This window comes from Oncorhynchus kisutch, linkage group LG1 (assembly GCF_002021735.2).
Source record: "Oncorhynchus kisutch isolate 150728-3 linkage group LG1, Okis_V2, whole genome shotgun sequence".
In the NCBI taxonomy this organism is placed as follows: domain Eukaryota; kingdom Metazoa; phylum Chordata; class Actinopteri; order Salmoniformes; family Salmonidae; genus Oncorhynchus; species Oncorhynchus kisutch.
The window spans coordinates 23,439,517-23,454,549 of NC_034174.2; the positions used below are offsets into that span (position 1 = coordinate 23,439,517).

At 41.6% G+C, this 15,033-nt stretch overlaps 1 protein-coding gene across 3 annotated transcripts; it reads left to right on the top strand.

Moving 5' to 3' along the window:
- The first annotated feature begins 17 nt into the window (after positions 1–17).
- eogt (EGF domain-specific O-linked N-acetylglucosamine (GlcNAc) transferase) lies at positions 18–13,971 on the top strand. Of its 3 annotated transcripts, none has more exons than XR_004205388.1 (16): positions 18–103; positions 1,322–1,579; positions 3,913–4,013; positions 4,148–4,256; positions 4,360–4,454; positions 4,708–4,812; positions 4,976–5,082; positions 5,214–5,317; positions 6,021–6,113; positions 6,238–6,309; positions 8,958–9,044; positions 10,614–10,682; positions 10,875–10,936; positions 11,276–11,395; positions 12,238–12,428; positions 12,788–13,971. XR_004205388.1 is itself a non-coding variant. In XM_031804482.1 (16 exons), the coding sequence occupies exons 2-15, from the start codon at positions 1,385–1,387 to the stop codon at positions 12,388–12,390; spliced, it is 1,461 nt and encodes a 486-aa protein (XP_031660342.1). In that variant the 5' UTR covers positions 18–103; positions 1,322–1,384; the 3' UTR covers positions 12,391–12,428; positions 12,788–13,971. The 3 variants fall into 3 exon arrangements, 2 of the variants coding, with proteins under 2 accessions (XP_031660342.1, XP_031660335.1); XM_031804482.1 differs by having other exon boundaries at positions 12,249–12,428; XM_031804475.1 differs by having other exon boundaries at positions 19–103; positions 12,326–12,428.
- Positions 13,972–15,033: the final 1,062 nt, after the last annotated feature.

Consider the following 15,033-nt stretch of genomic DNA (forward strand, 5'->3'; position numbering starts at 1 on the left):
ACTACATCCTACAACTCCACCTTGTGACTAATAATATACTGCATGCCGGTGTAAGGTTTCCGGTGTTATGGCGACCTGGAGCATACATTTTTGTTTGCAGAAGGTAAGCGCCAGGTTTCATGTGTAGTTTAATCTACCGATCGAACACATAATGTTTATATTTCCGATAAGTAGTTTTTCGAAGTTTGCTGGTTCTAAACTTTCGCTGTCACCCTTTTCACTCGGATTGCAGTCAATTGTAAGGTGTACCAGCAAAAGCGGTGCCACCAAGAATGTTGCAAGCTGTCGATGTCTGCGTAGCGGGAGCACAGTGATGATGATGTGTCCAGCAATGCAAATAAATATTCTAGTCCAGACATTTTAGGGGCGTTTTGCAATGTGAGTGTATTAATAATATCGGTGCAACTTGTTAACGAGCGGAGATAGTCGTTCCCTTCCTGTAAGCTACAGATAATTATATTGTAGCTGGATAACTAGTTAAAATCGGATACAATGTGTCACTGCGCCGTATAGTTTATGGTGTGGTTTACATTGTAGCATTCAACAAAACAATTGTGTTCTGGATGCGCAATGTATTACTTAGGTACAATAGACGGCCAGCGACACTCCCTAAGAGAAGTCTAGACGGCTAACTTAATAGCTTCAGGGAGCAACATTTTACAACAGAAACGGATGTCGTCGTTATGTTATCCCACATATAGCTTGTTGGTGTTATTATTCAAGGCTCTGAACTTACATATAGCCCACTAACAACTTGAGCATCTTTATGTTTTGAAGCCTTATGGCATTTTCCCACGGACTCAATTGCATCTCAGACATTTGGCTCATTGTTCCACCAATAAAAGAACGTCTCTCAGCGGGTGTGTAAAGCAGACTAGGCAACTTTATACTGTATTTTACGTTTTGCTTTGCTCAGCAGTCTATGGTTGTCAGCATATGCATCAACACATTTTCCACCAGTAAGTTTTTTTCTTCTCCCCAGGACAAACACAGAAGCATGGGAATATAATATGATGATGTTATGTGGATATTCTTCTAGTCTGACCTTTTTTGTTAGCTGTGTTCTCATGGGTCACATGTCATACAGGTCCCGCACTTGTTTTCTCAAACAATGGTAGGAAAAGGGTCACTAATGTTTCCTTCACTAGGACCTCTCCTATATGGAGTTCAGATCCGCCTCGGCAGGTTCCCGCACTATGGTCTATACCCACATGCTTGTAAACTGCAGTATACATATCTATCCTAGATTACAGTGTATCTGCTTCTATTGGACTTTCTTTCCCCATCTCTTTCTCTGTCTCTTTTTTTTTCTCTTTCCCAGAGTTTGGGTTGTGCTGTGAGGTAAGCCAAGGCGACTCTCCCATGTGTTTCTGTGGGACTGACTATGCTGCTGTTGGTAGCACTGGTCATGGTCTGTACTTACACTGTGGTAGCTGCCGAGGAGGCTGAGAACACCAGCCACAAACCACCACTCCACTACAGCAGCCTCGCGCTGCCACAGCACCATATCCCCTACTTCCTCCACACTAACAAGAGAGTGGCCAGGCTTTGTCGAGAGGACCCGCTCTGCCCTTTTAAAGTAAGAACTGCACTTTCATTGTTTTTAATAGTACAGGGTGAGCTACTGTTTTATTATCACTGTGTTATTATCAACACTGTTATCATCACTGTGTTATTATGACTGTTATTATCACTGTGTTATTATCAACACTGTTATCATCACTGTGTTATTATGACTGTTATTATCACTGTGTTATTATCAACACTGTTATCATCACTGTGTTATTATGACTGTTATTATGACTGTGTTATTGTGTTATTATCACTGTTATTATCAACACTGTTATTATCAACATTGTTATTATCAACATTGTTATTATCACTGTGTTATTATCAACATTGTTATTATCACTGTGTTATTATCACTGTGTTATTATCAACATTGTTATTATCACTGTGTTATTATCAACACTATTATTATCACTGTGTTATTATCAACACTATTATTATAACTGTTATTATCACTGTGTTATTATCAACACTGTTATTATCACTGTGTTATTGTCAACACTGTTATCATCACTGTGTTATTATGACTGTGTTATTATCACTGTGTTATTCAAATCAAATCAAATCAAATGTATTTATATAGCCCTTCGTACATCAGCTGATCTCAAAGTGCTGTACAGAAACCCAGCCTAAAACCCCAAACAGCAAGCAATGCAGGTGTAGAAGCACCTGTTATTATCACTGTTATTGTGTTATTATCACTGTGTTATTGTGTTATTATCACTGTGTTATTATCACTGTGTTATTATCACTGTTATTGTGTTATTATCACTGTGTTATTGTGTTATTATCACTGTGTTATTATCACTGTGTTATTATCAACACTGTTATTATCACTGTGTTATTATCAACACTGTTATTATCACTGTGTTATTATCACTGTGTTATCAACACTGTTATTATCACTGTGTTATCAACACTATTATTATCACTGTGTTATCAACACTATTATTATCACTGTGTTATTATCAACACTATTATTATCACTGTTATTATCACTGTGTTATCAACACTGTTATTATCACTGTGTTATCAACACTATTAGTATCACTGTTATTATCACTGTGTTATTGTTATTATCACTGTGTTATTATCACTGTGCTATTGTGTTATTATCACTGTGTTATTATCATCACTGTGTTATTGTGTTATTATCACTGTGTTATTAACACTGTTGTGTTATTATCACTGTGTTATTGTGTCTGTTATTATCACTGTGTTATTGTGTCTTATTATCACTGTGTTATTGTGTTAATATCACTGTGTTATTATCACTGTTATTGTGTTATTATCACTGTGTTATTGTGTTATTATCACTGTGTTATTATCACTGTTATTGTGTTATTATCACTGTGTTATTATCACTGTTATTGTGTTATTATCACTGTGTTATTATCACTGTTATTGTGTTAATATCACTGTGTTATTATCACTGTTATTGTGTTATTATCACTATTATTATCACTGTTATTGTGTTATTATCACTGTTATTGTGTTAATATTGCTGTTATTATCACTGTTATTGTGTTATTATCACTGTTATTGTGCTATTATCACTGTGTTATTGTGTTATTATCACTGTTATTGTGTTATTAGCACTGTGTTATTATCACTGTTATTATCACTGTTATTGTGCTATTATCACTGTGTTATTGTGTTATTATCACTGTGTTATTGTGTTATTATCACTGTGTTATTGTGTTATTAGCACTGTGTTATTATCACTGTTATTATCACTGTTATTGTGCTATTATCACTGTGTTATTGTGTTATTATCACTGTGTTATTATCACTGTTATTCTGTTAATATCACTGTTATTATCACTGTTATTGTGCTATTATCACTGTGTTATTGTGTTATTATCACTGTGTTATTGTGTTATTAGCACTGTGTTATTATCACTGTTATTATCACTGTTATTGTGTTATTATCACTGTGTTATTGTGTTATTATCACTGTGTTATTATCACTGTTATTGTGTTATTATCACTGTGTTATTATCACTGTGTTATTATGTTGGGTATCGTACCATGTTGGGTGTCGTCACTCATACTGTGGAGTGGGATTAGCTCTTTTAAATTCTTGAACTGAGTTGAATTTTTGTCAAGGTGAATCTATTTTCTAAGCAGCCTTGTGGACAGAGAGTGACAAAAACGTTAAGAACTTAAGTTTACGATTATTGCAAATTTAAAGCTTTGGACAGTGACCACACACAGATTTTTATGTGTATCATGGTGGTACAAGTAGCTGTTTAGTGTGGACTTTCATGGTCTATGCAAGTGTGTGTTAGCACATCTTTAGTGCGTCTCTCCCCCTCCCCCACACTTAATGTTTTACGACAGGATGCTCTGCCGGATGTGTCGTCCTGCTGGGGGTATGAGAAGAACTGTGCCCCAGAGAACCGCTTTGGCTATCCTGTCTGCACCAAGATCGACTCTGGATGGTACAACACAATCCCCCTCTCTGCATTTCCTTTTATTCATTAGCATATTGTGCCAAGCTCCTGTCATACATGTGGACGTGCATAATGTATTTCTGCAGTTGGTTTGGCCTAACAGAGCTCTTTGTCCTCCCTAGGGCTAGCTCAGTGGAGGCAGCCCAGGAGCTGTTCTGGAAACAGGCAGACTTTGGTTATGTCATGGAGCGCCTCAGTGAGATGAAGACCCTCTGCAAGGCCACCAATCCTGTAAGACCCTGCCATCCCTCGGTGCAGCTGCACACAGAGGACTCAGGGATCCACAGGGATAAACAGAAAAGGCATTTGCTAAATGCTTACATTTTATTTCTAGGGAGATTCATCTCTGAAATGCTCCAGCCACACTCGCTTCTGCAGGGCGACCAATCTGTACCTGGACCTGAGAAACCCTCGCAGGGGTCATGAGAGGTCAGTGCACCTTAGTTGACACTTCCTGTCTAGCGACCCATCTGGTTTCCTTGTTTTCCTTTGTGGACCATGTCAGGGGAAGAATTCCCTAGCCGTAGTTTATTTTGGGTCTGTGTCTTCCATTTGCTTGTCCCTTCATCTTCATCGAACCAAAAGACAGGATAGGCAATATGGCAGACACATTTCTTAGACTAATGAAATAAATTATTATCAAATTAAAGAAGTGTGGGACACACCTGTGTTTTCTCTGCAGGTATAAGGAGGACTTTCTCCAGGAGGGGGAGATTGGGGGGCGTTGCAGTCTGAACAGCCGAGCGCTGGCCGCAGAAGGAGAGCACAAGAGCCCTCTGCAGTCCTGGTGAGACAACACAGAGAATCCTTATGCCCCTCCCTGAACTGTCAGATTCATATCAAGGTTTCTTCTTTCTAAATACATTTCACTTCGTAACAAAAGTATTTGATTGATTGATGAATGACACATACATGAAACTCTCTGAAACACACTCTTTTTCCTTCCCAAGGTATGCTGAACTGCAGGCATACACAGAGCTGGACTTCAACCCCACAGATGAAGAGCATTGTGACATCATCATTGAGAAACCTACTGTATTCATGAAGCTTGACGCAGGTGGGAACAATCTTCATGCCTTTAGTACAATGTCAAATAACTTATTCTGTTTATGTACAGTGTAGAACTAGTGACACAGTAACAGATGTACTGAGATGTGATGGACAAACCTGAATGTGTCTTTTTCACAGGGGTGAACATGTACCATCATTTCTGTGACTTTGTCAACCTGTACATTTCCCAGCACATCAACAACTCCTTCAGCAGAAACATCAATATCCTCATGTGGGATACGGTAGGTACAACATTCTGCAGCCCGTATCTATTTCACTGATCTGAGAGGACTGGATAGGTGCAAGAAATCTGTTGAGGACTCCGCTGGGCCCTCCATAGGCTAGTTGGAGTTTCCACCATGTTGCAAGCTGTTGTTTTGTTCAAAGCTGTATGTACTGTACAAAAAGAAGTCTGGTTGTTGACCAGAGGGTTGTGTAAAGAAGTGTTAATATGGTTGTTGACCAGAGGGTTGTGTCAGGAAGTGTTAGTATGGTTGTTGACCAGAGGGTTGTGTAAAGAAGTGTTAGTATGGTTGTTGACCAGAGGGTTGTGTATGGCGGTGCTGTGTTTTACATGTGACTACTTGCGTGCGGAGGGGGTCAACAGGAAGTAGTAGGTGAAAAACAGAATGATTTATGGGAAACCTTATCCTGTCCATTGTTCCCCCCTCTGGCTGTGGAAGTGAAGGATAACGGTAAAGAAATAGAGGGAGGGAGAGAAAATGACAGCGAGAGGGAAAGGAAGGGCCTTTCATCTGACAAACAACACAAGTTGTAAGGTAAACTGGTGACTGACTGCTGGGAAAGGTTCTAATGAAACATACACCATAATACAAACCACTGTTTCCTAATAGTCTCCATGTAATCTGGAATTGAGTTTAGCCAGTTTGATGAAGCAACTGAATTTCGAAGTCGGCTTTCTTATGTATGTTTCTTCCTTTTCAGAGTTTTAGTGGATATGGGGATCTGTTCAGTGAGACATGGAAGGCTTTCTCTGACTATGACATCATCCATCTGAAAACATTTGACACTAAAAGGGTAAAATAATCAAAGCTCTGTTGTGTGTGTGTGTGTGTGTGTGTGTGTGTGTGTGTGTGTATGTGTGTGTGCATTCGAGTGTGGTCGTACATGGTTGTTTAACGTGTCCATTATCTTGAAACAGGTGTGCTTCAAAGATTCCGTGTTCTCCCTGCTCCCCAGGATGAGATATGGGCTGTTCTATAACACACCTTTGGTACGTATTCTGTCTGTATCTCCTATGTAGTAAACATATAGAGATAGAATTGCGCCGCCTTTGAGGAAATCTGAATCCCTTTGAACTTCTTGGGATGTCCCTGATTTCTGACTCCATGCGTTTGCCTATTTTTATCACGCAGACTTTATGTCCGTGCTTTTTTTTGTTCATGCTTCTCGCCGCCTCATTCCGTTTTCCTGCATCTTCTGATATCCAGTTTGGTAATAACATGCAATTTAGGTCAAATATTTATGTTTTGTATTCATCGTATCCAGCTCTTATGTAAATTAAATGATAATTTCAAGGAGATTTGTGTACACATGGCAACATGTAAATTACGTACAGTACCAGTCAAAAGTTTGAACACACCTACTAATTCCAGGGTTTTTCTTTATTTTTACTATTTTCTACATTATAGAATAATAGTGAAGACATAAAAACTATGAAATAACACATATGGAATCATGTAGTAACCAAAAAGTGTTAAACAAATCAAAATATATTTTATATTTGAGTTTCTTCAAAGTGGCCACCCTTTGCCTTGATGACAGCTTTGCATACTTTTGGTATTCTCTCAACCAGCTTAATGGGGTAGTCACCTGGAATGCATTTCAATTAACAGGCGTGCCTTGTTAAAAGTTCATTTGTGGATTTTTTTCACTTAATGCGTTTGAGCCAATCAGTTGTGTTGGGACAAAGGAAAGGGGTGGTATACAGAAGATAGCTCTATTTGGTAAAAGACCAAGTCCATATTATGTCAAAAACAGCTCAAATAGCAAAGAAAAACAACAGTCCATCATCACTTTAAGACATGATTTAAAAAACATGTTGAAAGTTTCTTCAAGTGCAGTCGCAAAAACCATCAAGCGCTGTGATGAAACTGGCTCTCATGAGGACCGCCACAGGAAAGGAAGACCCAGAGTCACCTCTGCTGCAGAGGATACATTCATTAAAGTTACCAGCTTCAGAAATTGCAGTCTAAATAAATGCTTCACAGAGTTCAAGTAACAGACACATCTCAACATAAATTGTTCAGAGGAGACTGCGTGAATCAGGCCTTCATGGTCAAATTGCTGTAAAGGAAACCACTACTAAAGGTCACTAATAAGAAGAAGGGACTTGCTTGGGCCAAGAAACACGATCAATGGACATGTCTTTTTGTCCAAATTTGAGATTTTTGGTTCCAACCACCATGCCTTTGTGAGACGCAGAGTAGGTGAACGGATGATCTCTGCATGTGTGGTTCCCACCGTGAAGCATAGAGGAGGAGGTGTGATGGTGTGGGGATGCTTTGCTGGTGACATTGTCTTTGATTTATTTAGAATTCACGGCACACTTAACCAGCATGGCTACCACAGCATTCTGCAGCGATATGCAATCCCATCTGGCTTGGGTTTAGTGGAACTATAATTTATTTTTCAACCGGACAATGACCCAACACAACTCCAGGCTGTTTAAGGGCTTTTTGAGCATGAAGGAGAGTGATGGAGTGCTGCATGTGACCTCCACAATCACCGACCTCAACCCAATTGAGATGGTTTGGGATGAGTTCGACTGCAGAGTGAAAGATAAGCAGCCAACACGTGCTCAGCATATGTGGGAACTCCTTCAAGTCTGATGGAAAAGCATTCCAGGTGAAGCTGGTTGAGAGAATGCCTCGAGTGTGCAAGCTGTCATCAAGGCAAAGGGTGGCTACTTTAAATAATTGAACACTCTTTTGGTTACTACATGATTCCAGATGTGTTATTTCATAGTTTTGATGTCTTCACGATTATTCTACAATGTAGAAAATAGTACAAATTAAGAAAAACCCTTGAATGAATAAGTGTGTCCAAACCTTTGACTGGTACTGTAGGTTTAGGGGGCAGCCTTGAGGTGTGAAATATTGATCATGTTTAAATTCAGGTGTTTAAATGTATGAGTGATGTGCTATGGCCTGTAGGAGTGAATAACAGATCTGTGCTCTGGCCTGTAGGAGTGAATAACAGATCTGTGCTCTGGCCTGTAGGAGTGAATAACAGATCTGTGCTCTGGCCTGTAGGAGTGAATAACAGATCTGTGCTCTGGCCTGTAGGAGTGAATAACAGATCTGTGCTCTGGCCTGTAGGAGTGAATAACAGATCTGTGCTCTGGCCTGTAGGAGTGAATAACAGATCTGTGCTCTGGCCTGTAGGAGTGAATAACAGATCTGTGCTCTGGCCTGTAGGAGTGAATAACAGATCTGTGCTCTGGCCTGTAGGAGTGAATAACAGATCTGTGCTCTGGCCTGTAGGAGTGAATAACAGATCTGTGCTCTGGCCTGTAGGAGTGAATAACAGATCTGTGCTCTGGCCTGTAGGAGTGAATAACAGATCTGTGCTCTGGCCTGTAGGAGTGAATAACAGATCTGTGCTCTGGCCTGTAGGAGTGAATAACAGATCTGTGCTCTGGCCTGTAGGAGTGAATAACAGATCTGCGCTCTGCATGAATTTTAAATGTGTCTTTTCATGTGTATGGAATTATGTTTGGATTTGGCAGATATCTATCAAATTACACATTTCACTGTGTGTGTGTGTTCTCTCTATACATACATGTATGTGTGTGAGTGTTGCGTGTGAGGGACACATACAAATGGATCGGATGTTTTCTTCTTGGCATGTTAATGGCAGATATCTGACTGCTACAGTGAAGGGATGTTCAGGGCCTTCTCCCAGCATGTTCTATATCGACTCGGCGTTCCACAGGATGGACCCATGGTAAGGAATACTGACCACACACACACACCCACATACGACTACGCAGACACACACTGAAACACACACACACACCCACATACGACTACGCAGACACACACTGAAACACACACACACACACACCCACATACGACTACACACACACACACACTGAAACACCCACACACCCACATACGACTACGCAGACACACACTGAAACACACACACCCACATACGACTACAGACACACACACACACTGAAACACACACACACCCACATACGACTACATACACACACACACTGAAACACACACACACATAGCACGGGTCACTTTGTTGGCGCACACACACCTTTTCTTCAGTGGTCTGTAACTCCCCGATACAGGTTTCACTGGTCTGTAACTCCCCGATACAGGCTTCACTGGTCTGTAACTCCCCGATACAGGCTTAACTGGTCTGTAACTCCCCGATACAGGCTTCACTGGTCTGTAACTCCCCGATACAGGCTTCACTGGTCTGTAACTCCCCGATACAGGCTTCACTGGTCTTTACGACCCCAGACTGAGTGCATTTGACTGTATCTTTATGACCATTGAAGACGTTTGCGAGGATGCAGCTCATTGTGTATTCTCGGCTGATGCTAAGAATATGTTAACAGGCTTCCTGTGAGATGACGGTGCTTGCGATAGCGTCTCCCAGCTGAATGAGAGGTGTGCCTGGCCCTGACCCCCCTCTCAGCCCCTTTCAGACCCTCCTTTTATTCCTCTGATTAATGGCTAAGGGAGACACCAGACCATTGTGCTCTTCTCAGCATCATATCAGCTCTCCTTATGCACACACTGCTGTTTCATCTCCTCCATCTAATATGTTTTATAGTTTGGTAAAGGCATGTATTTAGCACTATACCGTGTTGGTATACTCCCTCTGGGGTTCTCCTGGCAGTCTTTGTGGTTTGTGGCTGATCACTTTCACAGTTTCTCAGTTTTTAGCATCAGGAGTTGTCTTCCTCAGGCTATTTTCACCTCAGATGGCACAATGCCATTGAGACTGAAAGGGAGTTTTGTAGCTCTTTTAGCCACTAGGAGATGGTAATGCTGTATAACAAGCTTGCTCTCAACCTTGTTAGCTCAGCCCGCTCGGCTGTAGCTCTATCATGAACATACTATTTGTAAAAAATAAATTATCAATACTTTTTTTAATGTTCTGTAGAAAACTCCCACTTCCCCTTACCTTATTTGTTGTGGCAGTTTTCTACAGTTTTCTACAGTTTTCTATACAGTCTAAATGAAGGTCCTTGAAAAGCTATGGATGGGCTTAATATGTCAGATTATGAGATCAGCATAATATTTGCAGATGTTGCAATTGCTCTTACTGCACCATATAAAATATACATGTCATATTTATAATAATAAGATATGCCATTTACCAGATGCTTTTATACAAAGGATCTCAAAGTCATGCATGCACACACTTACTTATGGGTGGCCCCAGGAATTGAACCCACAATGCTGGCGTTGCAAGGGCCATGTTCCACTTTACCAACTGTGCCACACAGTAAGTATCATCTCACCACCCCTATGTTCTTGGCTTCAGGAGGGGAGGATTCGGGTGACGTTGTTGGCACGCAGCACAGACTACCGTAAGATATTGAACCAGCGGGAGGTGAGTCCAGGCTGAGGCAGCACTGCCAACTCTCTGCTCCCTCCCTCCCTCCCTCCATTGCCTCCTCCAGCTCTTAGCTGGCCATTTAAAATTGTATTTGCTATAAACTGGCAGCGTAAAATGCCTATGATTTATGCAGCCAGTCTCTGTGTTTGTTTGAGCTCTCATTGATGGGAGAATACGTTCATACAGCTCACAAACGCCCTGAAGACTGTGCCTCTACTTGAGGTCAGAGTGGTGGATTACAAATACAAGTGAGTGAACAGTTTGTGTTATTTAGACGCAGTTTAGGGGAAGTAATGTTGGATTATATAGTAATGCTGGAGAACACAATACAGCAGCACAAAGGGAATTGTGTATCAGCTGGGTTTTATTGTCTGACACACCGCTTTTAGAGTGGAGTAAATATTGAATGTACAGTATAGTATGTTGGACTGAAGTCTGTCGGGGTATTGGGTTAAGTAGTAAGTTCAATTTAAATATAAGCTTTTGATGTGAGTGCTGCAGGTGCTTGGTGGGTGACCTGTCTGGTCTGGTCTGGTCTGGTCTGGTCTGGTCTGGTCTTGTCTGGTCTTGTCTTGTCTTGTCTGTAGGGACGTTCCGTTCCTGGAGCAGCTCAGCATTACCCACAACTCTGACATCTTCATCGGGATTCACGGGGCAGGACTTACTCATCTGCTCTTCCTTCCTGATTGGGCCGTCATCTTTGAGCTGTGAGTGACAATTGTCAGTCTGTCTCTGTGGGTCTACAACAGGTTTACAGTGTCTTTGTGTTTCTGGGTCTGTGTGTCTGTCTGTCTCACTGGATCCTTGTTTCTGTCTGTCCTTCCATGCTCTGTGGATGGCAGTACGGGTCTACAGGCAGTGATGGAAAAAATACCCAATCGTCATAATTAAGTAAAAGTAAAGATACCTTAATAGAAAATGACTCAAATAAAAGTGAACATCACCCACTAAAATACTGCTTGTCTAAAAGTATTTGGTTTGAAATATGCTCTAGTGTCAAAAGTAAATGTAATTACTAAAACATACTTAAGTGTAAAAGTATAAATAATTTCAAATTCCTTATATTAGCACAATTGTTTTATTATTTTTTATTTACGAATAGCCAGGGGCACAATCCAACACAGAGACATCATTTACAAACAAAGCATTTGTGTTTAGTGAGTCCGCCAGATCAGAAGCAGTAGGGATGACCAGGGATGTTCTCTTGATAAGTGTGTGAATTGGAACATTTTCCTGTCCTGCTAAGCATTCAACGAGTACTTTTAGGTGTCAGGAAAAATGTATGGAGTAAAAAGTACCTTATTTTCATTTGGAATGTATTGAAGTAAAAGTAGTCAAAAATACGAATAGTAAAATACAGACACCCCCAAAAAACTACTTAAGTAGTACTTTAAGGCATTTATTGTTAAGCATAACAGGGCAGAGTGATATCTGGGCTGGATATGGTATTGTGTATCTATGTGTGTGATGGGTGGGTCTGGCAGCATGCTGTGCTCTGTTAGCCCTTAGCCGCAAGGCATGGCGGTGAAATACGGACTAATTTAAACAGGCATTCATCAGGCAGGACGAGGAGGCGGACGCCACAGAGAGAGGAGAGAGAGAGCAGGAGATGAAGTGTCTCCATCTGTTCTCCACAGATATAACTGTCAGGATGAGAGCTGCTATCGAGATCTGGCTCGGCTACGCGGGATCCGATATGTGACTTGGCAGAAAAGGGACAAAGTGCTCCCAGAAGATAAGGTGGGAAACTCCAACACCACTCTTGCCACCACCTCCACCTAACTCACCGCCCCAGTTTCCCAGACACACCTGACTAATGCTCACCTGTAGCTTCAGCATTTATCACCATACTCATCTGTCATTTTGTTTTTAGTACACACACTCACACTGCCTCACACACACACTCACACTGCCTCACACACACACTCACACTGCCTCACACACACACTCACACTGCCTCACACACACACTCAAACTGCCTCACACACACACTCACACTGCCTCACACACACACTCACAAATCACAGACCTGGAGTGCAGTGTTCATAAAGACTTTCTCTCACTTTTCCATCCCCCCCCCCCCCCCTCACCACACACAGGGTCACCATCCCACCCTGGGGGATCATCCTAAGTTCACCAACTACTCCTTTGACGTGGAGGAGTTCATGCGTCTGGTGCTAGAAGCAGCAGACTACGTCCTGCACCACCCCAAGTGGCAGCCCTCGCCCAGCCATGATGAACTGTAAGCCTGCACCACCCCAAGTGGCAGCCCTCACCCAGCCATGATGAACTGTAAGCCTGCACCACCCCAAGTGGCAGCCCCCACCCAGCCATGATGAACTGTAAGCCTGCACCACCCCAAGTGGCAGCCCTCGCCCAGCCATGATGAACTGTAAGCCTGCACCACCCCAAGTGGCAGCCCTCGCCCAGCCATGATGAACTGTAAGCCTGCACCACCCCAAGTGGCAGCCCCCACCCAGCCATGATGAACTGTAAGCCTGCAGCACCCCAAGTGGTAGCCCCCACCCAGCCATGATGAACTGTAAGCCTGCAGCCCCTACCCAGCCATGAACTGTAAGCCTGCAGCACGAGGACAGTTTGGTGAAGTCAAACACACGACTGAAACACAGTCGTCTTATAAATCTAAAAGTATGTTTAATTCTAGTTCTTGTATATTATGAAGGTTAAGTTTAAGTTTACAACATCACTTTTCAGCTATTTATTATTTCATTTTTTTCTGCAGTGAGTCTTTAACACAGCCTTCTAGGCCAACACAGCCCAAGGTGCATCTCAGTAGTGATAATAAAGAGAAATGCAATGGCCTTGGCAAACTTAGAGTACCTGCTACCATTTTCCTTGTTAGAGAACAGTATATGTGCTATACATACACTCCTTACAACAAATGACTATTTCTATTACAAGCTGCCACTGGTGCTTGCCGTAATGATCATTTGTTTACTTTCTAAAACAATGGGTTTATTTTCTGCATTTTCTGATTAAAGGGGTGTGTTGTAGACAGACAGGGATGGAACTTTGAACATGTTGTAAATGTGCCCATTTTATCAACCCCGCAGAATTGTCTTTGCAACTATTTTGTCGTCACTACATATAGTAAACTTCCAGGAAGGGAAAACACAAGTGATATAATCAATCTAAAGCTGGGTGTTTTATTTATAAGTGAAAGGGAGTCAGACCTTTTGGTCAATGTTTTGGAAAGTCTTGTAAATCATGTTATATTTCAAAGCCATGGAAATATTTTGAAATAAAAATTTTCAAAAGTGTTGACATCTCTCTCTTTTTTGGCAATTTAAGCAGCAATGATTTTATTAATCATTATTCAAATTCATATTTTGATAGTAACTGTGTACAGTATCTCCTGAACTTTTCAAACAGAATTGCTGATCTCAGACAGTTATTTGCTGAGGGTTTCATTATTTTAGTTTGCAGGGGGCTGGTAGGAATGGCTCCCCACAAAAGGGCACTTGTTCAGATATATTTGTCATCACCATAAATCTGGCTGACCTCAAAACCACCACGGCTGCGCGCTGCGCTGTCGGTGACACTTATTTGCCATGACACCTGTGTACCACTAGATGGCAGTAGAACACCACACATGAGTCAATTTAGATTACTTTTCCCCCCCAGGATCACAGAGGAGAGAATTGCACGATGTGTGGAACTGCATTGATTGGTGTGAGAGTGCTTCTCTTGTATAAGTCTGTTGAAATCCTCTGAAATCTAGGTCAGGTTTTATTGAGTTGATCATAGAATGATAGATATGCTAGCTCTTAAATCTGAAGACGTATCAGGCCGAATAGCTCATGTTCTAGAGTTGTGAACTGTTGTACCCCATACAAAACACTGCCACCACAAATCTCTCTATCTGAGCTGCTCTTGTCAATGTTGTGGTTGAACTTTCCCATTATTGACAGACACCAGTGCTGTCTGGGATTAACACTATTTCTAGGTCGGCTCAGTTTACAGCCAGTGACCAGCATAAAGAAAATAATCACCTCTACGCAGGGGATCAAAAGCAGAGAAACCAAGATGGCTGCTGCTCATTAACCTTCAGCAGGTTGAACATCGATGCCAAGCCCAATGTTCCCTTCTCTCCACTTTTTACTTTTAACAACGGAATAAGACATCATCACAATTTGTATTTTTGGAAAGAAATGAGAACATGGGAAAACTAAGTACAAAGAGTTATTGTCACTTGACTCATAAAGTCAAATATTGTGCATGAGTGTGTGTGTGTGTGAGAGAGAGAGAGAGAGAGAGAGAGAGAGAGAGAGAGAGAGAGAGAGAGAGCTCTGCCCCTTGGAAACCCGATGTAGTCCATTGGCCA